General features: G+C 42.1%; 1 protein-coding gene across 1 annotated transcript; it reads right to left on the reverse strand.

Moving 5' to 3' along the window:
* Nucleotides 1-886: 886 nt before the first annotated feature.
* LOC143282804 (uncharacterized) lies at nucleotides 887-25126 on the reverse strand. Its single transcript, XM_076588587.1, has 8 exons — nucleotides 24982-25126; nucleotides 22433-22572; nucleotides 20808-21122; nucleotides 18662-18805; nucleotides 17089-17325; nucleotides 14469-14780; nucleotides 10959-11046; nucleotides 887-7605 (listed from the first exon to the last, which is right to left on the reverse strand). The coding sequence occupies exons 2-8, from the start codon at nucleotides 22497-22499 to the stop codon at nucleotides 6921-6923; spliced, it is 1848 nt and encodes a 615-aa protein (XP_076444702.1). The 5' UTR covers nucleotides 22500-22572; nucleotides 24982-25126; the 3' UTR covers nucleotides 887-6920.
* Between the last annotated feature and the right edge of the window lie 460 nt (nucleotides 25127-25586).

Consider the following 25586-nt stretch of genomic DNA (forward strand, 5'->3'; position numbering starts at 1 on the left):
CTCTCTCTCTCTCTCTCTCTTCTGCATCCTCTCTTTCTCTGAACATCTCTTCTTTCATTCGCATCCCACTGCTCTTTTCTGTAACTCTCTCTCTTCCATATCCTCTCTCTCTCTCGTGCTCTTCCATATTCTCTCTCTCTCTCTCTCTCTGTGAAAATCGCTTCTTTCAGCTGCATCCTGTTGCTGAATTTATTCCTTCTCACTATTTCCTTGGGCATTTTTTTTTCATTCTGCAAAGATATTCTTTCACGACCAGCAGTGTTGAACATGATACTGATTAGGCAGACTGCCTTCACCTTTCTCTGTGCTCCAATGTCTGTACCACTGAAATATTTCTTCTTCTGCGTTCGTGGGCTTCAACTCCCACGTTCACTTGTATATACGCGAGTGGGCTTTTTATGTGTATGACCGTTTTTACCCCGCCATGTAGGCAGCCATACTCCGCTTTCGGGGGTGTGCATGCTGGGTATGTTCTTGTTTCCATAACCCACCGAACGCTGACATGGATTACAGGATCTTTAACGTGCATATTTGATCTTATGCTTGTGTATACACACGAAGGGGGTTCAGGCACTGGTAGGTCTGCACATACGTTGACCTGGGAGATCGTAAAAATCTCCATCCTTTACCCACCAGGCGCCATCACCGTGATTCGAACCCGGGACCCTCAGATCGAAAGTCCAATGCTTTAACCATTCGGCTATGGCGCCCGTCACTGAAATATTTCATCTCTCCTGTGTTCTCTCTGGTCCTGCAAAATTTGTCCTCCTTCCGCTGTCAGTATGACACTCCTTGACAGTTGCTCCAAATTGTTGTGTCATTAAAGCTGGAAAGAAGCCAGCACACACACACACACACACACACACACACACACACACACAAAGCACACACACCAATCCTTTCACTGCACATCTTATCTGTCACATTCATTCCTGTTTTTAACATTTATGTAACAAAAGAACAAAGCGCCTTTATACTGAATAAAAAATTTTTTTAAATATAAGTGCATTACTCATATTGCTGAATACACCTCTATTATGTGCAGCCAAAAAAAAAACAAAAAACCCCCAAAAAACAACATACAAATAGCATTTAATTAGCAACTGTGTAGTTCAAGCAAAACCCCTGAAAAATCATACAAATAGTGTTAAACAGCTGTGTAGTTGAAGGGGTTTTGTTTGTTAAAAACCCTGAAAAATAATACAAATAATGTTAAACAGCTGTGTAGTTTAAGGGTTTTTTTGTAAGTAATTGCATAGAAAGTTTTTGTATGTAAAACAATGGCAGGGTGAGAGGTCTTCCTTCAATCTCTCAATATAGATGTGACAAAGCATAGCAAATAGAAATAACAGATAACTGCCTTGTCAATAAACAATTTGTAAATAAATACAAAATTAATGGCTATATAGTTTAAGCATTTTTTTTTTCTTTTTGTAAGTAGCTAACTGCATGGTAAGTTTTTATGCATAAAACAATAGCAGAGTAGGTCTTCGATCTCCCAAGATAAATAAGACAAAGCACAGCAAATAAAATAACTCTCATGCAGTGACGATAGTGAGTCGAGGGGTATGCTTCAAGAGGACCTAAATCGATTACAGCAATGGTCCATGGACTGGCAACTCCGTTTCCATCCAGATAAATGCAGCGTCCTAAGATTGGGCAACCCTAAGGAAGCAGCCCACTACTGCATGAGAGGACGGGATCCTCTGGGAGTGGAATGCACACATTGGCTGGAGGAGAGTGACGTACAGAGAGACCTGGGTGTACTGGTGGACAAAGACCTAAGCTTCAAAAATCATGTGGCACATGCAACAGCAAAAGCCAACAAAGTCCTAGGGGTCATAAGAAGGTCTTTCGACCATCTCACGCCAGAAACCTTTGTCTCGCTCTATAAGTCCCTGGTGAGACCAGTCATTGAATATGGTCATTCAGTTTGGCAGCCAAGACATAAGACCCTACGCACTGACATAGAGGATGTACAGAGGCGAGCAACCCGCCTGATAGGCTCCCTGAAGCAGCTGTCCTACCCAGAGCGTCTCGCTAGTCTGAGACTGCCTAGCCTGGAACATCGCCGAACAAGAGGTGACATGATAGATGTGTACAAGTACGTACACGGAATATACGACACAGATCGACCCGTGCTGCACCTCTTTCAAGGCAGGGACACCCGGGGAAACACCCTCAAGCTGGCCAAGGGTCATTGCAGGCTGAGCTTGCGTGCTGGGTATTTTTCCCAGAGAGTCGTCACTGTATGGAATGGCCTCCCTGATAGTGTGGTGACCGCCCCATCAGTAAACGCCTTTAAAAACAGACTGGACACGCATTGGAAGAGCCTGCCTACACTGTACGACCCAGCCTGTCACCATTAATATGCCACGCATGCTACATAATAAGTGAGAGATATTTCTGGATCGGTGAACAGGCCGGTTAGGCCTTCAACACCGCAATATACAAGTACAAGTACAAGTAAGTAAGTTAATATATATGATAGTCAGTCATGTCCAACTATGACCATCAGAACAGCAGAGGAAACAACTGCTGTCCAGACTATTTAGGCTAGAATTTGATTATAGTGGAGAGTGTCTTGCCCAAGTTATATCCCCACTCTCTCCGCCAAGTGTGTTTTAGGACGGTTGGCGTTGGGATGGTTCCCACAGGCCAACTAGCCCCTAAGGCTGCAGCACTAAGAGCCAGTGCAATTTTGCCTCCTAGATCAAGAGTCATTCATTCAAAAAAAAAAAAACAAAAAAAAAAAAACCCCTAAAAGATTTCCCATTGCATCAGAGAAACCTCTGATAATACATTGTAAATAAATGAATAGTATAAACAGAAACTGTTCATCATGACAATTTCACACCAAAACAATCACAAAAGTTATCAGTAAGTAAATAAGTTAATCAAATAAATGTATTATCAGGCATATGCTCATTTCATTGTCAGGAATGTATATATACAAATATATATATATATATATCTTTGTAAAAACAAGTAGCTATGTTCATGTGCAGTGCTTTTGTTATATCTACAACAAAAAATACTTTATTTTCATTGAAAACTTGTTACAAATCAAGTGAAGAAAGTAGAAATGCAAAGAAGGGAGTTGCCTTGGCTTAAGCACTCACTTCAGAGGTTAACATCCTCAACAAGTCATGAAAAAGACGTTTCATGATTGGTTAACCAAAACACAGTTTTGTTTGTGTACGCGTGTAGTGAGGTGATATGCTTATGTATTCCCATGAAAAATGTGTAATCACCCCTTCAAATGGAGCCACAGCCTTGCTGGTTAAGCTAGCATTATCGTTGTCACATCCTCTGTCCACACATTCCAGGGTTGCCATACGCTTTAGTCCTATACAGGAATGCAGTAATCCACACTAAGAATATTGCATCTGGTCTCTGAATTGTAACTTCGTGTTCTTATTGTTTGATAACATGCATTTAAGCAAAAGAAAAAAAAAATGTTTCGTGTTGAAATTTCTTACCCTTTCCCTATCATGAGACAACTTACTTCAAACAAAATCATGTGCAAATACACAATGTTGTTTTTGGTCAAAGTTTCAGATACAAAACAAAAAGGAGCGAAACACAGCTCCAAAATGGCAGTATTATTTTATAAAAGCACATAAGCATAAGGGAATATTAGAAGAATACGTTTTTGCTACAGACTGCAGTCAGCCCATTGGAAACATTCTGATTGTGAGCAGTTTTGAAGATACACCAAACTTCATCTATATTATATCATCAAATTAAGAATGGGGAGGATGGTGCACCAAAACTTTCTGTGTAGATGATACAAACTCTTGTCGTAATACTTCAATCTTCCTCACAAGCGTGGTACAAATCATTCATGCATGCGCACATGCGCGTGCGCGTGTGTGCGCACGCACACACAGAGATAGCCTCTTGCCTTCCTTACTACTGTTTTGTCAACTCGCCAATAGCAGATTACGGATCCCGTTACAGAGCCAATCAATTTTTGTTACAAACACACACACACACATACACACACAAGTGCAATGTTTATCCATATAAATAGGAATCATATTTGTTTAAATTGATATTTAGATATGAAAATATATAGTTATAAATACGACACAATTCAGAATGTGTTTTAAACCATCAGAATATCGCCCCCCAAAACTCCTCATATCACAGACTTCTCATAAACACATGATACAGATTAGATACTGCATAAAGGAACAAGAGATCCTTAAAAAAATGCAACCACTGTATTATGCATTGTACAGACCAAATCACTCAGAGAGTGACACATACTTTTGGCTATGTGTGAGCTCTAACAACTACCCCCTTCATTCCTCCATGCCCCTGTATCAGCTAACCTGCAAAAGTTTACAGTAACTTTCACCAACATCCGGTGATAAGTTTAATATCTTGCACAAGGAAAAAACAAATAAAACTGAACACCGGAAAAAAAAAAACAAAAAAAATGGGTGGCGCTCTCAGTGTAGCGACGCACTCTCCCTGGGGAGAGCAGCCCAAATTTCACACAGAGAAATCTGCCATGATGAAAAAAAGAAAAATTCAAAAAGTGTGCCAAGAAATTCAGTAAATGTTCCACTGTGGGATAAAGCGTATCAAAGCAGATATGCACAGTTATCTGTAATGATTTTGTTTTAGTTTGAATATACAAAATAACAGAGGGTCTAATACAATTGTTCCATTCACATTTTATTAGTTGATTTGAGCTGGCTGTACTCTTCTCTTTTTTTTCTTTCTTTTTTTGTGAAGCAAGTTTTAGTACTGTCATCCGTTCAAGGACTTTCTGTCATTGAAAGACTTGTTCCACGATTACCCTTGCCAAGTGCAAGGTCAAGTGGTCTTGTTGTTGTTGTTTTCCATTTGTTTATCTTTACATAATGTAGTATAATGTTTCTTTTTGATTCATGCTGACTTACTTGTTTTTTTGGTCTGATTTGAATTCTTTGACATTGAAATTAAATCACATAAATGTCCTTTCCTCTCCTTTCCATAATTAACTCCTATTTCTTATTACCTTTTCACAAGAAGAAACGAAATGTTCAACTCGAGTACACATGGATATAAATAACACATACAAAAATACATATCTTTGATATGGAAATGCGCACCATTTGGAATAAAGCTTTACCCATTTCTGTTTATTCACAAGTATCCTCCACCCTTCAGGAGATCAGCTTTAAGCCCATCACACACGGGGCGTCAAGCAGCAAGTTTCATGCAACAAGCAGCAACTTTCACACAGCACCCAGTGTGTGAGGTTTTCAGACAGCAAGTCGCACGCCACGCAGCAAGATCGCCGTCGCCACGCACCGTGTTTCTTCAATAGAACTTGTCCTATTCCCCAGTGACAAAAGCGACAGACGTGCGTGGAGCAACCAATCACGAGACCTGCTCGTTTCACGTGAGACATCGTTTGGAATCTATTTCAGCAAGTTTCAGAACATGACTTTCCAAATATGGAGCGTGATGATTGATGCCTGGGGAGATTTGTCGCGTGTGTGCGAGCGACACGCCTCACTACAGGTTTCAGGCGTCCGTGCGACAAATGTAGCGAGGCATCAAAAACTGATGCACGGCCGACGCTGACGCCCCATGGGCGACGGGCTTTATCATGCCAAAGATCATACCACACTTGAGAAACTGGCCCATGAAGGAAAGAAAAAGTTGAGGGAAGAGGAGTGGAAGAGAACTGACCTAACAGCGTGGCACTAACGGCAGATCAGCCCACGATGATGAAGACCTTGACCTTGACCAAACTTCTGGACACAGCACAGGTTCTGGCACTGCAGTATCTTCTTCATCAGCAGACAGGTGCGATTTCAGCTCATTTTCCAATGTGCACAACAGCTGAGTGGTTAAAGCATTGGAATTTCAATCCAAGGGTCCTGGGTTTGATTCCCAGTCACAGGGCCTGATAGGTTGGAGATTTTTTCCTGGTCTCTCAGATCAACAGATGTGCAGATCTGCCAGTCCCTTGAACACACTTTGTGCACATTCATTTGTGGAAGATCAAACATGCACGTAAAAGATCTTGTAATCAAAGTCAGCATTCGGTGCATTGTGGAAAGATAAACAATACCCAGCATGCACACCCCTAAACATCAGAAAATGGTTCTCTGTATGGGCATGGTAAAAACGTTCGTGCATGTAAAAGCTCATGCATACATACAAGCGAATGTAGGATTTGCAGTCCCTGAACGCAAAAGAAGAAAAAATAGTTAATTCTCCAGACACCAGTGAGGCTGAGTACAATATCCACATCACCAAGATCAAGTCTGAGCCAATGTACATCATCCTTTCTTTGGCATCTACAGTTAAGAGTCAGGTTACCCCTCAAACCATCAGCTGTTGTACTGCTGGTGTACAACAAATCGCACCAAGTAGCTGTCACTCAGATAAATACATCACATCCACCAATACATCTTTGTTCCTGTATATCAGAACACCAGCTGCAGATCAATAAGCAGTCAATTATAAACGTTAACATGCTTGTGATCCAAAACATCAAAAACTACACTTCACATGTACACCTGTGATCAAGCATTGTATCATCATCTTCTTCTTCTTCCCCCTCAAGTCTGTGATGAGCCACTGGGGATGCCACACAGAAGAACTGTTCACCACCAGGTTCCTCCAGATCTGTAGCTTGTGCGTCAAAACCTCAGGGTCTCAGCAAAATCAATGGTGGTGCATTGTACGGAAGACGTTAAGCAGAAGACTCCACATCTGGTGCAGTCCACCTGGCGGGGCCAAAGTAATCATCATTATGATGACGATGTCCCTGATTATGATGTCGTCGACCACCGCTCTCTCCCTCCTCACTGACCTTCTGTCCCTCCTCGCTGTCCTTTGAAAGCGGCCGACGTTTGTTGGGTGTGGCGTAAATATCAGAGGGTCCTGCTCCCGAACTGTCTCCCTGATCACCGTGGGAAAGTGATGATGGGGGAGTGTGTGTGTGTCTGTGCGGCTGTCTGCTGGCGAGGTCTCCTCTGTCTCCATGGTGATTGCCTCTCTCGCCCTTGGTCCCGGAAGCCGTTGCATCTGCTGCAGCCCTCGTCAGTGGGGGGGAGCGGAATCTGTGTGGGTGGGGGTGGGTGCTCAGTAGAAGCCAGGGCCTCTCTCTGGCTGATGATCGACTCCAGAGTTTCGTCAGCGACACGGGCCACAAATTTTTCCTGTTTGCTGGATAGACCTTTGTGGCCTGATGACCTTGACCCTGCCTCCTCAGCCTGGTAAGGTTGGCTCAGTCCTTGCTGACTGGTGTGTTGCTGCTGTTGTTGTGCATGCTCACCATGTTCTTCTCCACGAACAATGTTGTTCTCTCCCTTTCCCTGTCCTCCTCCCAAGTCTTCATAAGTCGTCGTTGGAGACCGCAGCCTGAGATCCAGGTCCTCGATGGTTTCGTACTGACCGCCTGCGTGACCTTCACCCCCGACCCCCTGACCTATGCCCTCTAGGTTGTGGAAGTCGTCGACAGGGATGTCCACCGGTGCCGGATCCCGGCGGTGACGGCTGCGGCTGTACCAGTAGTGGAGTCCCAGGAAAGCACCGAACCCTCCCCCTCCCTCCTCCAGCTTGCCCGCTTTCTTGGCCCTCAAGTAGCGCCTGCAGACAACAACACAGTGTTTCATTGTGTCAGTGGCTAAAGCAGACACTTCTATGCCTGTACACAATAACACAGTGTTTCAATACTTAACTGGTTACGCGCATTAGGACGTTATCCACTGTATATAAATAGTGCAAAAGGTGTATCAAGTACTGGTTAAGGTTGCTGAATATGAATGTGCACCGATTACCCAGACAGGCATATTTGATGTTGTTTAACTTAGACGAAAGGGGAAAAAAATGCTGGGTGTCTTTAGTAAAAAATACTTTATTTAGACTTGGGTTTGGATATGTCTGGTTGCAAGAAGGCATTGGTTGTGAGCAAACATTTTTGTCATTATTCAAGCAAAGAATGAAAGATATATTTATGCAGGAGTGGGACGAGTCAGTAACGTCTAAAGATATATATCATAACTACAGACTGTTTAAAACTGGTTTTCAGTGTGAGCAATATTTTGACTATGTGGATAAAAAGTGTTTTAGGGACTGTTTGGTAAAATTACAGCTTGGTTTGCTCCCAATAAATGGATCATTTTTTTAGAAAAACATTCAAATGTAATTCAAATTACGCATGTAAACGTTGTAATGTGATCGAAGATAAAAACCATTTTATAAACAATTGTGTCCTTTACAATAACCTGCGGCAAAAACATCAGAACTCTGAAGGTCAATCGTATGTTCACTTGATAAAGAATGGTTCTGTTTACAGTATTCGTAAACTCTGCATTTATATATTTAATGCCCTGAAGATATGACAGGAATTCTGTGACAACAATGATGAAAGTTAGAATTAATCTACTATGCACGAGAAGCACTTTTGTTCTACAGGTTAAGTTAGTACGTATTTTACATTTTGTTGTGGCTGAGTGATCACCATATTGTGTACTTTTGACCTCTTTCTATGGGCCGGAGGCCTGGAGATTAAAGTTTTGTTCTTGTTCTTCTAAAAAAAATACTTAATTGGTTAAAGCAAAGACTTCTACGCCTGCACACAACAACACAGTGTTTCAAAATGTCAGTGGTTAACTCTTTCACCACCAAGATTCTGAGTGGAAAAACACTCCCCGGCACCAAATATTTTAGAAGCAATGCTCTCTCAGTCACAGGCTTTGGTTCGTGTCAAAACAACACAATGGACGTGATCAAGGGACAAAGGTTAGTCATTTTTCTATTGGCAGGAAACTGGCTGCTGCTGTCAAGCTTTGTTACAATGTGAAAAATGGTCCTCACAACATACCCCTCATTGTCAACAAAAGTCAACTATGGCGGTGAAAGAGTTAAAGTAGAGACTTCTACGCCTGCACACAACAACACAGTGTTTCAGTGCTTAAGTGGTTAAAGTAGATACTTCTACGCCTGCACACAACAACACAGTGTTTCAGTGCTTAAGTGGTTAAAGTAGAGACTTCTACGCCTGCACACAATAACACAGTGTTTCAGTGCTTAAGAGGTTAAAGTAGAGACTTCTACATCTGCACACAACAACACAGTGTTTCAGTGCTTAAGTGGTTAAAGTAGAGACTTCTACACCTGCACACAACACAGTGTTTCAATGCTTAAGTGGTTAAAGTAGAGACTTCTACGCCTGCACACAATAACACAGTGTTTCAGTGCTTAAGTGGTTAAAGTAGAGACTTCTACATCTGCACACAACAACACAGTGTTTCAGTGCTTAAGTGGTTAAAGTAGAGACTTCTACATCTGTACACAACAACACAGTGTTTCAGTGCTTAAGTGGTTAAAGTAGAGACTTCTACATCTGCACACAACAACACAGTGTTTCAGTGCTTAAGTGGTTAAAGTAGAGACTTCTACGTCTGCACACAACAACACAGTGTTTCAATGCATCCATGGCTAAAGTAGAGACAATACAAATACAATACTACCCAAGATTTGGATCTTTTTCTTGTCTATTAATAAGGTAAAGAAGTTTTTCCCATTTTCTCTCAACAAGTCAGTGATTTTTGTTTTGTTTGTTTCTCTCAAAAAGGCATTGAATGTTTGTTTTGATCTCAGTGAAGAAAGTGTTTCTTTTTCTTTCAATAATACAATGATAGATGTAGATGCAAGGTAACATGGGAGTTGTGTATTCTAAGAATAGTTTCTATGCATGTATTCCTTAGTTGTTGTTTTTTTTGTTGTCTTTTTGTTTGATGTCTTTAAAATTGCTGTGAGCAGTGTGAGGGGGGGGGTTGTAAGAGATTCGGGGCAGGGGGCTATGCGGGGGAAGGGGGATGGCATTGGGCCCATGCATTGGGTGGTTCAAAAGAGGGGAGGGGTGGGGGGGTATGGGGGGGGCAGAGAGCGATTGGGAGGTGGGGAAGAAGGTTGGAGGGTTTATGTGAGAGAGAGACAGAAAGAGAGAATGAGAGAGAGAGAGAAAAAAACAAACTGGTCAGTGGTTTTATGTATTATATTTCTTACATTTTGAGTGCGCCATTACTTTTTTTTTTTTTTTTTTTTTTTTTACAATTTCATGAATGTAAAACATCATTTTAATGTTGCACTGTCTCACACTATCTTGTCACCCATGTATGAATGATTGAATTAAAAACAAAAACAAAAGAACCACACACACAAAAACAAAAAAAACCTGAGGGTTGCAACCCTTGAGCGCAGAAAGAAAGAAAGAATGAAAAATTCCCCATCACAGTACAGTGCTCACTGCACCTGCTGTGTAAACAGTGCAAAAAAATTTTTCCAATCTCCCAGGTCAACAACAGATATGCAGACCTGCTAGTGCCTGAACCCCCTTCATGTGCATAAGCATGCAGGAGATAAAACACACAAATGTTAAAGATCCCGTAATCCATGTCAGCGTTTGGTGGATTATAGAAACAAGAACGTACCCCCCAGCTCCCAAAAAAACAAACCAACCTAGAGTATGACTGCCTGCCTACATGGTAGGGGTAAAAAACGGTCATACACGTAAAAGCCCTTCTAATAATGATTGAAACGTACACATACGCGCGCGCGTGAGAGCTCAACACGCAGGCACACACACGCGTGCACACAAAATGATGCATGCACGCGCACGGGCACACACGCAACACACACAGTTGTTACACTCTGAATGTAATAGTATTTTACCCACATGTTTTTCTTTTTACATAATAATAGATGTGTACATGGTGATAAGTGAAGGGTGTGTCAGTTGTTGTTTTTCTTGTTTTGTTTTTTTGCTGACGGGCATTTTATTTTAAGTGAGCCTAAAGAAAATTTTCTGTTTTTGGTTGAAGCAGATAATAAAGTATTTTGAATTGAACTGAATTGAAATGAACACAAGTGAACGAGGGAGTCGCAGCCCATGGCTGAAGAAGAAGAAGAGGAGGAAGCGGCAGTGCAGTACTCACCTCCAGATGATGAAACCCAGCACCACAGAGACGGCGATCAGGACGATCACCAGAATGACAAGGCCCACGATCACCCCGGTATCCTCCCCTGTCACCACACAACAACATAAAACACACACACTCACTTCTTTCATATCACAAGCAGCTGCCAGGTATAAACCCTGCAGAGAGATTAGGTGGCATTGTTATCTCTCTGTCTTGATTGAAAAGGTCTTCAGCTCTCATCAGAATGGTTACACCATAGTTGGAAGCACATACACACAGAGAGAGAGAAACACACACACACACACACACACACACACACACACACACACACACACACACACATATATATAAACCCTGCAGATAGCTTAGGTGGCATTGTTATCTCTGTCTTGATTGAAAAAGTCTTCAGCTCTCATCAGAATGGTTACACCATAGTGGGAAGCACACACACACACACACACATGTACACATACACAACACACACTATATTGATTTTGTTTGCTTGGTAAATCCACACCACAAAGCACCCTGGAGCCAGCTGCAAGTCCTCTTTCCATGACAATGGAACAGTTCCCCTTTAAGCAAATGCTCACTTACTCAGGAACACACACACACAGTGACACTCTCTCTCTCTCTCTCTCTCTCTCAAGCTGCAAGTCCTAAATACATGACAATAGAACAATTCCCTCTTACCAAATATTCACTCATACACAGATACTCTCTCCCTCTCTTTCTCCTTTTTATTTTATTTTATTTTATTTCATTTTTACTAGTTGACAATAGACTAAAACAACACACACATCTCTCTCTCTCTCTCTCTCTCTCTCTCTCTCTCTCGAGCTGCAAGTCCTAAATCCATGACAACAGAACAATATTCTCCTTCAACCAAATACTCATACACAGGTTCTCTCTCTCTCTCTCTCTCTCTCTCTCTCTCTCTCTCTTGCTCTCTCTCTATTACTTTTTACAATGTTTTCCATTTATTACTTTTTACAATGATGATGATGATTATCATCATCATCATCATTAGTAGTAGTAGTAGTAGTAGTAGTAGTAGCAGTAGCAGCAGCAGCAGCAGTAGTAGTAGTAGTAATAGTAGTAATATTTACCAACATTATGATTGTTGTATATCTGTCACTGTTGTCACAAGGACAGATTGGAAGACAAGGCAATGCCTAGAATCTTTACCCTTGAGTAATAAAGTTTTTCAATCTTTTAATCTTGAATCTTTCTCTGTATTGTACACAAGCATTTTTTGAACCTTTGAATCTTGAATCTTTCTCTGAATTGTACACAAACATTTTTTTTATCTTTGAATCTTGAATCTTTCTCTGCATTATACACAAACATAACTGTCATGCCAATCAAATGATTTTTTCCCAGTTCTTACACTACAGATACATGATCAAAATACCTTCCCCCTACAAAAATCAAGGAGACAGTTATACCATGAACAAACTTTATCTGACGATGCACTTCGCAGGCCTATGACACTGTTGAAAGTGACTGCTGTTGTTTGAAGTGCAAGAATACACATGGTTAGGTGGTGTTTGTTTTCTGATCTTTTTTGCTTTGTTTCCAGAGCCAATGTCTTTGTTATCTACACACCAGTTTTCATCTTACTCAATGGATGATTTTCTGACCAAACAGTGCGAACTTCAATTTTAAAAAGTGAAACTTCTCTTGTGAAGCTGATCTTATGAAGGTTTCGTGGGCTGCAACTCTCTCATTCACTAGGGTTTTTTCATAAGTGATTCATCATTCTTACCCGCAATTTAGGCAGTCATGTTCCTATTTCAAAGATGACTTATTGGGATCAAAATGATCAATCTTTCTCCATGTGTTTGTTTTCGTTTTTTGAAGATTCTGTTCTCTCTGGTCCAGTTTGAGTCCAAAGCAATGCAACAAAAAGTGTAGAGACTGCTGCCGACCACACAGACTGCTGATTACTTCCCTTTTACTGACAGATTGTGAAAAGCCACTTTGGTTAACTCACTCAGTACAGCCAGTCCTCTTTTCTCCTCTACACAGACCCCTCAGATGTCCAGTGGGTGTCTGAATGACCCAACCTTTAGCTTCCGTCGTCAGAATTGTGGTATTCTTTGTCAACATTCACGTCTTCAGTATAAGAGCCTTCCGCTTGCAATATTTTGATGATGGTAATTGGGGTGAAACGCTGTTAACGTCGTCTCTTTCGCCATTCGTATGGAAAGAGTTAAAGAAGAAACACAGAGCTGTAAAATGCACATTAAGTTAACTGCTGTGAGATTTACTTGAGGGTGTACAACCTCCCACATAAGTAACAAAAAGCAGTTAAATTTCTTAAAGAAAGAAAAGAAAAAGTTGCCTTTATAAATCTTCATTCTATCCTGCTTCTTTCCTGTTGGCATTTCTATAAACCATTATCTGAACACTAAAAAAAATGTGGATGGTTCAGGTTGTTCCTTTATCCTGTCTTGTGCTGGGTGTTCTCGGACTGTGCGCAGATCGCACAGCGACTGGCCAGCCAAAGAAACATGCAACAGAAGCAAACTGAGTGCGTTGGGTTATGCCGCTGGTCGGGCATCTGCCTAGCAGATTTGGTTTAGCACGTATGGATTTGTCCACACACAGTGATGCCTCCTTGAGAAACTGAAACCGAAAACTGAAACTGTTGCTGCCTTCTTCTCTTTTTTTTTTTTTCCTGATGTGCAGCTGCCTTCTTGATGACACATGTATATATGTTGTGTGATATCAAAATGCACATGCACCCCCCAGATGACATGTATATATGTTGTGTGATATCAAAATGCACATGCACCCCCCAGATGACATGTATATATGTTGTGTGATATGCACATGCACCCCCCAGATGACACGTATATATGTTGTGTGATATCAAAATGCACATGCACCCCCCAGATGACACATGTATATATGTTGTGTGATATCAAAATGCACATGCACCCCCCAGATGACACGTATATATGTTGTGTGATATCAAAATGCACATGCACCCCCCAGATGACACATGTATATATGTTGTGTGATATCAAAATGCACATGCACCCCCCAGATGACACGTATATATGTTGTGTGATATCAAAATGCACATGCACCCCCCAGATGACACATGTATATATGTTGTGTGATATCAAAATGCACATGCACCCCCCAAGAGCAGAGTATAACTGCCACTGTGGTGGGGGCAGAAATGGTCACACACGTGAAAACCCAGTTGTGTACATGAGTGAAAGTTGGTGTCACATCCCACGAACAAAGGAGACTGTTCTGAGACTGGCCCAAAACAGACTAGAGTACCCCTGAAAACAGAGTATGGCTGCCTACATGGTGGGGTGAAAACAGTCATACATGTAAAAGCCCATTCATATACATACGAGTGATCATGAGAGTTGCAGCCTACGATCAAAGAAGAAGGAGAAGAAGCGACTAGAGTGGCAGTTCTTCGTTGCTGCCCTACATGCCAGCAGGCATATGGGCATTAAGTAAGTACTAAGTAGGGAAGCAAGTAAGTGGGTTCGCTACCGTCCTCTGCAGCGTCCTTTTGGTGTCTGTTACCAGGGACAGCGGGGTTGGTCGGCCGGCCGTTCCCAGTGGTGGAAGACGTTGTTCTGCCTGACCCTCCACTGATGCCGCCCGACCCCGTGGGTCTGTTCAGGGTGGTGGTGAAGGAAGTCATGCTGGAGGAGGTGGTTGTGGTAGTAGCAGGAGTGGTAGTGGTAGTGGTAGTGGTGGTGGTAGGGGTGGTGGTGGTGGTGGTTGTGGTGGTGGTGGTGGTGGGTGGAGGAGGGAGGGAGACGCTTTGACAGGCGATGGTGAGGTTGTCTCCCCCTCCACCTGAGGACAGAGAACACACACAGCAGAGGGTGAGGAGGAGGTTTTTCAGGACATGTGGTGATGTGCGTGCTGTGTGCTGTGTGCATGCTGTGTGTGCATGCTGTGTGCTGTGGGCGTGCTGTGTGCGTGCTGTGTGTGCATGCTGTGTGTGAACTGTGTGCATGCTGTGTGCATGCAGTGTGCGTGCTGTGTGCATGCTGTGTGCGTGCTGTGTGTGCATGCTGTGTGCATGCAGTGTGCGTGCTGTGTGTGTGCTGTGTGCGTGCTGTATGCATGTTGAATCAAATCAAATTATGGTGCTTAGAGCCTTGCCTGACCACCAAGGCTATCTCAAGGCTATCACCACGTCAGTATCTACTTCAAGTGTATAAAAAGTACAATAAAAACTGATCACCACTTCAATCTTTTCACTAAAAAAAAGTGTATAAAAAGTACAATAAAAACTAATCACCGTTTCAATCTTTTTACTCAAAAAGCTTTTTAAATCTTCCAAAGTTTAAAACATTCAAATGCCTTCGTCGAGGAGACGGGGGAATCCATCTGATAAATGACGAACGAGACAACAACTACAACAAACATTCAAATCTGATTAAAAATGTTCACTTCTTTCAAGAAGTCCATTAGCGCCCACAGAAGGACATCAAGAAACAAAGTCTTCAGAGAATCCATCGTGTAATGTCTGTTTCTAACGTCATGCAGATCCCAGTAGTCAATGAGCACGTGTTTCACAGTGAGAAGCTCGTCACAGAGAATAGACTGAGGGGCCTCCTCCACTTTTAACAAATACGAATGAGAAAGAAAAGTGTGCCCCGCACACAGTCTGCACAACACAGACTCCTCCTTGCGGTTCTTCACAACTGATGGGAGTATCTCTTTCAGGTCTGGATAAATTTGGAACAGCTTGTTGTCTGTCTGGGTGTTCCACTCCTCTTGGGACAGATCTTTAATGTAAGTGTTCACTTTCTGCTTCAAGTCTGAGTAAGGAACACAGAACTTGGACAACTTTTCTTTTGTGGCATTTTTGGCCAGCTGGTCCGACATCTTGTTACCTTGTATACCAGTGTGCATGCTGTGTCTGTCCTTTGTCAGCTTTCTTTCACTACACATGTCACCCTTTTATAATGGATAGAGACGGGTGTAATAGCTGAGTAGTTAACTCACTGGACTTTCAATCTGAGGGTCCTGGGTTCGAATCTCGGTAACGGCGCCTGGTGGGCAAAGGGTGGAGATTTTTCCAATGTCCTAGGTCAACATATGTACAGACCTGCTTGTGCCTGAACCCACTTCATGTGTACACAAGCAGAAGATCAAATACACATATTAAAGATCCTGCAATCCATGTCAGCATTTGGTGGTTATGGAAGCGAGAACATACCCAGCATGCACACCCCAGAATACGGAGTATGGTTGCCTACATGGGGGGGTAAAAAACAGTTATACACGTAAAAGCCCACTCGTGTACATGCGAGTGATCGTGGGAGTTGCAGCCCATGAACGAAGAAGAAGAAAGGATTGAGATAAATGCTACAGTTCAAGGACATGTAATGATCTCAAGAACGAAACGCCTCTTCCTTACACTTCAGAAGCAGATTAAAAATAAACACTTTCCAGTTGTTCATAAAACACAGCTGTAATCTTGCTGCAGGAGGTTATTAATTTTCCCTGCAACATTTGCTAGGTTCTCATGGTCTCTCCAGCGCCCTGATGCTAACCATCTTACAAAAGATGGACTCTGTATGATTGTCAGTCATGTCCAACTATGACCATCAGAACAGCAGAGGGGGCAGCTGCTTTCCCAACTATCTGGGATAGAATTTGATTATAGTGGAGTGTTTAGCCAAATTTACAACCCCACTCTCTTGGCCAATAGGGTTTTATGACAGTCAGCGTTAGGATGGTTCCTGAAGGCCAACTACAGCCCCCAAGGCTGCAGCACTAAGAGCCACTGCAGTCTTGCCTCCTAGTTTAAAAGCCATAGTCATTCACAAAAGAGTAAGCAGTAAAATGAAGATGTAATGACTATTCAACAACGGATGTGATGACAGTTTAAATATATGCAAATGATCTCATTACCAGATACTTCTGCAGCCTTTTGCAAAAAGGAAAAGAAAATAGAAAAAAAAAGAGAAAGAATGAAAGGAAGGAAGGAAAGAAACAAATAAAATCAAGACAGAAGGAATAAAATGAGGGGGAAAAACAGCCAAATTTTGTTTCTCTAAGTTCCCACAAAGTGCCACACAAGCCATTCCAGCCAACAGAAAAAAAAGAAAAAAAGAAAGAAGAAAAACCATCACTGCCGCTGCCTGACCTTTGACCCTGACCCAGGCCAGCTGGCCTGGCAGGTTGTAGTCGCGGAAGCTGAGGGTGGCCTCCCCTAGCTCGGAGACCAGCAGCGCATCGTGCAAGTGGCGCAGCCTGGCCTCACCGGCCTGCCTGGTGGACCAACGCTCCGTCCCATTGGCCATGACTGACAGCACGTCTAGCCGGGGAACGCTGCGGCCTACGTCCACGTTCAGCTCCAGAGCCAGCATCCAGAGGTCCTGACCTGTCAGCACACACTGAACATGATTATGATGATGATGGTGATGAAGAAGAAGAAAAAAATGAAGATGATGATATGATGGTGGTGGTGGTGGTGATGAACAATATGATGATGATGAAGAAGAAGAGGGGGAGGAGGAAGAAGAAGAAGAAGAAAAGAAAGAGAAGAAGATGGTGGTAAAAAAGAAGAAGAAGAAGCTGATGATGATGATGATGAAGATGATCAAGAAGAAAAAGAAGAAAAGAAAAAGAAGAAAAAGATGATGGTGAAAAAGAAGAAGGTGATGATGATGATGATGATGATGATGATGATGAAGAAGAAAAGAAAAAAAAGAAGATGATGGTTAAAAAGAAGAAGAAGAAGAAGGTGATGATGATGATGATGATGAAGAAGAAGAAGAAGAAGAAGAAGAAGATGATAATGATGATGATGATATGGATACTTATATAGCACCTATCTTTGGTCAGAGACCAAGCTTTAAGTGCTTTCCTAATGTGTGAGAAAGCGTGGGAGCCCCCCCACGTATGTTTTACATACTTAAAAGCATTTCCTTTGTCACCATTCACATGTTGGTTTCTTGTCTTTTCATAACACAACAGCAGTTTCCCTCCACACATACGCACACATAGGCACAAAAAAACACACACATACACAAATAAATGTGTGTGACGCACACACACACACACACACACACAAATACACATTCATGCACATGCATGTATTTATACACACACAGTCTAGGAGAAAAATGAGAGAGAAAAAAAGGAGAGAGGAAAAGGGGAAAGATGACAATGACAGTACCCCTCACCCTTTCTTGCAGCTGAGAGAAAGCATGGCACAGGTAAGACCACGCTTTCTCACAATCCCACGCCTTCTCTCAATGTGCGAGAAAGCATGGAATTGTAAAAAAATAAAATAAAAAATAAAAAAAGCATGAGGCTAATGCACACTAAATTCAGTCAAGAAGGAAAAAACCACTCAAATATGACAGCAACAAATAATAACAGATTCCACAGGTAAAAAGGAAATTTTCTTCTTAAAATTACGTTTAAGTAACATACTTACCGTGACCCACTAGTGCAGACTCCGGCAGGGGTCTGATTCCTGTCCTGCACAAAAAACTACCCACCTATGCTGAGAAAATTAAGGTAGCTACGGCCGATAACCTCCCGAAGTAGGTTACCTCCCCTTTGCACCCCTGACTAGCACCCTCTTTTTCCGGCAGCCATCTTGACTCCTGCTCCTGTGCTCTGCATATGGCTAAGGTTTTTTTTTCGTATTTTCTGTCTATCGATTCTTTGGTGCTCTCATTTTGTGTCTGATGATTGTTTACACTGACCTGTGATATTACAAGTGCAATGCTGACTGAGGGCAGGTGTGTTGGGAAAGGCAGGTGTGGCCAGGTAAGCATATACTGGACCGTTTTCATACATGGCAGTCCAGGTTCGAGTCTCATTGCTGCAAAGGTCCATAACCTCAGTCCCTGAAACAAAACATCGCATGAAGAATAAGTATGTAAGTATGTAAGCACATAAGTATATAAGTATGTATGTATGTATGAATGTATCGGTAAACATGTATGTACGAGTACAGTGCATACACATATGAATATATACATGCATAAATACATGAATGCATGAATATGTGTCTAATTTATAGCACAAAATTTCTCCATTTAGACCATATTTCCAGTTGGAACACTGTGTGTGTGTGTGTGTGTGTGTGTGTGTGTGTGTGTGATTGTGTGTGTGTGTGTGTGTGTGTGTGTGTGTGTGTGTGTGTGTGTGTGTGTGTGTGTGTGTGATTGCACTGGCTCTTTGAGCTGCAGCCTTGAGGTTCCCCCTCTATTTTGCTGTGTTTTGGTCAACAGTGCTGACCAGAACCACTCACTGTCACGCTCCAATATGAGACTGGTCATTATTTCCCTCTTGGTCTTCACCTAAGCAAAATGATAAACAAGTCATCATCATCATTGTCATCATCATTAATCATCATTTCATAGGTTTATTTTAAAATATAAAAAAAAGAACCTGTCTTTGTCCTGCTGTAGTGACACACTTTCACAGACCACAACCAGCTTCAAAAGGAATTCCTCAAGCACTGGACCAATCCAGCCCTCAGTGTGACTTATCTGTTGAAACTACCAAGGGACACAAAATCATTACAAAAATAAAACAGAAAAGGTATTGTGGAGCATGTTTTTTTTTTAAGTATATATCTAACAAATACATAGTTGCTGATGCCCCCAACTTCATATCAATGGCCGACAGTGGTCTAAGGGAGGTCAATCATTCACCTGTAAGAGCTCTTACCAATTGTATCCCATTATAATTGAATGTGAAAGTGCCAGTATCTTGAACACGAGAATTTCTTGGCTTGCAGCTATGCTGACATTCTCTCACAAGGGATGAGGAATAGGTTATGGTTTTCTTTCCACTCAGCTAACTTTACAAATATTCTTCTTCCCCTTCTTCTGCATTCATGAGCTTTTTAACTCCCAAGTTGGCTTGTATGTGCATGGCTTTTTTTGTTTTAAACCTTGCTATCTTGGCTGCCATACTCTGTTTTCAGGGGTGTATGCTGGGGTATGTTTTTGTTTTCTTTACCAACTAAACGCAGACATGGATTACAATATCTTAAATATAAGCATGGGGTTTTACATGTATGAATATTTTTCACCTGCTGTGTAGACAGCCATGCTCCATTTCTGGGGGTGTGGATGTTGGGTATGTTATTGTTTCCATAACCCACCAAACACTTACATGGATTACAGGATCTTTAACATGCATATTTGATGTTCTGCAAGCGTATACACAAGAAGAGGGATCAGACACAAGCAGGTCTGCACATACTAACATGGGAGATACAGAAAAATCCCCACCCTTATCCCACCATGAGTGCTGAAAGCTGGGATTGAAACTCAGGGAAACTCGGTCAAGAATCTAGCCCGCTAACCATTTAACCACCGCACCCATCGTCATCAAAACCTTGTCACCACAGGCTCACCCGGAATCAAGGTGGAAGGTGGCAGAATGGTTAAGATGCTCAGCTACCAATACAGACAGTCCGTGAGAGTGTGGTTCGAATCCCACTTTCACCCTTTCTCCCAAGTCTGACTGGAAAATCAAACAGTGTCTAGTCTTTCGGATGAGACGATAAACCAAGGTCCCATGTGCAGCACGCACTTGGAGCACTGAAAAAAAACCCTCAAGGCAATGATAGTGTTGTCCTCTGACAAATTTATGCAAAAGAAATCCACTCTGATAGGTGCACAAATATATAAGCATACACTCGAGGCCTCGACTAAGCGCATTGGGTTATACTGCTGGTCAGGCACCTGCCTAGCAGATGTGGTGTAGATGATGATTTATTAACATTTTTATACTGCCAGAGCCTAAAATTAAAACTATTTAGGCAGGTGTAGTGAATACCGATCGCAGTGACGCCTACTAAGAGAAGAACTGAAACCGAAAACTGAAACTCACCTGGAATGCACTCATAGCGCACCTCCACGGCGGCCTGGTCACTGCCGTCAGCACAGCCTGACAACCTGAGCCGGGCCTGCGTCGGTTCCAGACATGCCCCGCCGCTGTCGTCCACTGGTCCATTGCAGTTCACCTCCAGGCCTGAGTTGTGTGAGGACAGTGAGCTGCGACAGTTAAAGCCCACAGCACAGGGGCCGTCTGCCGGAGGAGGGGTACTGTACTGCTCCGACAGCACGTGTATCCACTGAGAGGGGCTGCAGTCCAGGGGAACCTGCAGGCCATCTGAGGGGCCACACACCCTCCTTCGTCTTTCCTCTGTGGACACAGTTTACATATATTTTTTTGGTGATTGTTTCTAAAACAAAAATATTTGGTCAAACATGGGGATAGATGATAAATGGTAAAGAGTGAGTAATTATCTCCATTCACACCGGGAGAACTAAGTTATCAACAAAGAGTAAAGAGTGGTAACTCTCTCCATTCACAGCCGGAGAACTAAGTTATCAACAAACAGTAAAGAGTGGTAACTCTCTCCATTCACAGCTGGAGAACTAAGTTATCAACAAACAGTAAAGAGTGGTAACTCTCCCAATTCACACCTGGAGAATTAAATGATCAACAAATAGTAAAGAGTGGTAACTCTCCCCATTCACACCCAGAGAATTAAATGATCAACAAACAGTAAAGAGTGGTAACTCTCTCCATTCACACCCGGAGAACTAAATGATCAACAAACAGTAAAGAGTGGTAACTCTCCCCATTCACCTGGCCTCACTGTTTATTAATTTCATGGAGACAGACACCTGTGCAAAATAAAATAAAAGCTGTACTGGTTGTTAATTATGTTAAACGATACCAGTCTTCATTTTTGTGATTTTCCCCATTATACATAAGACTGGTTGATGTCTTTTGATATCCACACACCAAAGATGTGAGTATAAGAAATAACTGGAAAAAAGAAAGATTAGGTGACAGCAGCTCAAAAGTAATGACAGTCACATTGTTAGTCACCATAAGAATGGTCCAACTGTCAGAATGGCCACATAGTTTTAAAACAGTCTGGTAGCCGGATTGGCCTAGCCGAAGATGCGAACACACTAGTGGACTGCGCCCCATCTCCCCTATCAGTTAATAGTACATTCCTCGGTAGACCAGCTGAAGTGCACCCAACAGCAACCTCCTACAACACGACAGTTTTCATCAACAAACTGACGTTGGTCATTTAGTGGAAGAAGAAGATGAAGTAAAACAATGATAAGAATGATATCACTGTGATCAGCTGTACATGGGTGTGTGCTGTTGTTGTGTATAATTCATGTGTATGTGTTGTGAGTATGTTTGTGTGCATGTGTGTGTGTATGTATATATATTTGTGTCTGTGTGTGTGTGTGTGTGTGTGTGTGTGTGTGTGTGTGCATGTAGGTGTGTGTGTGTGTGTGCTTGCATGTGTGTGTGTGTGTGTGTGTGTGTGTGTGTGTGTGTGTGTGTTTGTGTACATGTAGGTGTGTGTATGTGTTCTTGCATGAATGTGTGTCTGTGTTTGTATGCTGGTGTGTATGTGTGTGCCTGCATGAGTGTGTGTATGTGAGTGGATAAAAGTTTATGACTGCTTTCATACAGCATACCTTGACAGAAGCCGAATGTGATCAGCAGGACCGATATACACCAACAGGTTGTCACAGCTTTCATCATGGTCACTCGTACACAGCAGATGGACAGCAATCATACAGACTTGTGCACTCTTGAGGAATCCGTCACCAGCCACCTGCACAACAGGCATGCATCAAACATGAACACTTTGTCCACAAGAAGTGTCATATGTACACAGCATCAACACACATAACAGGACCTGTGTGTGCACAGAAGTGAGTCAGGTACACAGTATCAGCACACAATCAGGAACTGTATGTCCACAAGAAGTGTGTCATCAATCATATATACACAACATCAACACACAAAATGGGAACTGTGTGAACACAAGAAGTGTGTCATCAATCATGTATACAAAACATCAACACACAAAACAGGACCTGTGTGAACACAAGAAGTGTGTCATGTACACGACATCAACACACAAAACGGGAACTGTGTGAACACAAGAAGTGTGTCATCAATCATACATACACAACATCAACACACAAAATGGGACCTGTGTGAACACAAGAAGTGTGTCATCAATCATGTACACAACATCAACACACAAAACAGGACCTATGTGAACACAAGAAGTGTGTCATCAATCATGTATATACAACATCAACACACAAAATGGGAACTGCGTGAACACAAGAAGTGTGTCATCAATCATACATACACAACATCAACACACAAAACAGGACCTATGTGAACACAAGAAGTGTGTCATCAATCATGTACACAACATCAACACACAAAACAGGACCTGTGTGAACACAAGAAGTGTGTCATGTACACAACATCAACACACAAAATGGGAACTGTGTGAACACAAGAAGTGTGTCATCAATCATGTGTACACAACATCAACACACAAAATGGGAACTGTGTGAACACAAGAAGTGTGTCATCAATCATGTGTACACAACATCAACACACAAAATGGGAACTGTGTGAACACAAGACGTGTGTCATCAATCATGTATATACAACATCAACACACAAAATGGGAACTGTGTGAACACAAGAAGTGTGTCATCAATCATGTGTACACAACATCAACACACAAAATGGGAACTGTGTGAACACAAGACGTGTGTCATCAATCATGTATATACAACATCAACACACAAAATGGAAACTGTATGTCCACAAGAAATGTGTCATCAATCATACATACACAGCATCAACACACGAAACGGGAACTGTGCGAGCACAAGAAGTGTGTCATCAATCATGTATACACAACATCAACACTCAAAACAGGACCTGTGTGTGCGCAGAAGTGTGTCATGTACACAGCATCAACACACAATCAGGAAATGTGTGAACACAAGAAGTGTGTCATCAATCATGTACACAACATCAACACACAAAACACGACTTGTGTGTGTGCGCAGAAGTGTGTCATGTACACAGCATCAACACACAATCAGGAACTGTGTGAACACAAGAAGTGTGTCATCAATCATGTACACAAATCAACACACAAAACAGGACTTGTGTGTGTGCGCAGAAGTATGTCATGTACACAGCATCAACACACAATCAGGAAATGTGTGAACACAAGAAGTGTGTGATCAATCATGTACACAACATCAACACACAAAACACGACTTGTGTGTGTGTGCGCAGAAGTGTGTCATGTACACAGCATCAACACACAATCAGGAACTGTGTGAACACAAGAAGTGTGTCATCAATCATGTACACAACATCAACACACAAAACAGGACCTGTGTGTGTGCAGAAGTGTGTCATGTACACAGCATCAACACACAATCAGGAACTGTGTGAACACAAGAAGTGTGTCATCAATCATGTACACAACATCAACACACAAAACAGGACCTGTGTGTGTGCAGAAGTGTGTCATGTACACAGCATCAACACACAATCAGGAACTGTGTGAACACAAGAAGTGTGTCATCAATCATGTACATACAACATCAACACACAAAACGGGAAATGTGTGAACACAAGAAGTGTGTCCACAGCAACAACACACCAAACAGGAACTGTGTGTCCAATGGAAATGTGTCATCAGTTAACAAACAATTTCAGTGACAAAAAAAGTAATCTGACTGCCCAAAAGGCATCTCTTTTTAAATTTTTGTAAAATCAAATTATTGGGGTTTACTTAATTCAGCAGGTTCTGAGAGCAGGAAGCCCATTTAACAATGTATTACCTGTATTTGGCACCTATCCAAGCCTGTAGACATGGTTCAATTTCAAATGTTGACAAAAGTGATTTTAAGTGCCAACATGTATCAATACCCCGAATGACAAACGTGAAACAAACTTTTTTCACATACAATACCCCTGCTGTTTCCATCGAAAATACGTAAGTCAACGGTCGACGAAAAGACGACTGCATTCTTTGTTATATTAATCCACTTTAAGAACTTGAGCACTAATTCCAGTCGGACTGGTGTGGATCTGCTCAGTCACGTATGTGTTTTTGTTTGGTTTGGGACCTGTTATGAGACAATCGCCTGAACTTCTCGATTACTACATAAAAACCGTGTGAAAACCGTACCTTGTCAGACTAATCTTTCACATCTCCGGCATCCATAATAAGGACATCAACTGTAACGTTCTGTAGTTGAACGAAGTTGTGTTTTTTTTATTCTTCAGCCATCTCTGCCGCGAAAACGGCATGTCCCACCTTGTCACCACAGACGCTTAACAGTACGGAAATAGCCGAACAGCAGTCGGATTCCACCGGACATAAATTTGTTGTCGGGACCCGGCCGTGTGCGCCTAAGCGCCAACATTCTGTTTTTCCAAACAAAGCGACTGTCATTACCTCACTTCCGCTGGGACAATCAAATGTAACAATGTTGTTGATTATCATTGTTACTTCTAATGAGCTAATATGAAGTGATGCTCTATTTCAGTAACCCGGCTAAATTTTGGGACACCTTTGATTCAAAAATCCTGAAAATAGACTGAATGGAAAACCACTGAAAATATGGGTTACGACATCTACTTTTGATAAAATTGCTTCAACTTTGGATGATAATTACCGTTGAAATAGGTCCCTGGATTTAGCTATAGGATACTACGATAACGGATTAATGTGGTATTTTTGGTGTCCTCGGCGGTACATGTCAGTGATTGGTGCCAAAAGAGCATCACTGA

Source organism: Babylonia areolata, chromosome 6 (genome assembly GCF_041734735.1).
Source record: "Babylonia areolata isolate BAREFJ2019XMU chromosome 6, ASM4173473v1, whole genome shotgun sequence".
NCBI lineage: Eukaryota > Metazoa > Mollusca > Gastropoda > Neogastropoda > Buccinidae > Babylonia > Babylonia areolata.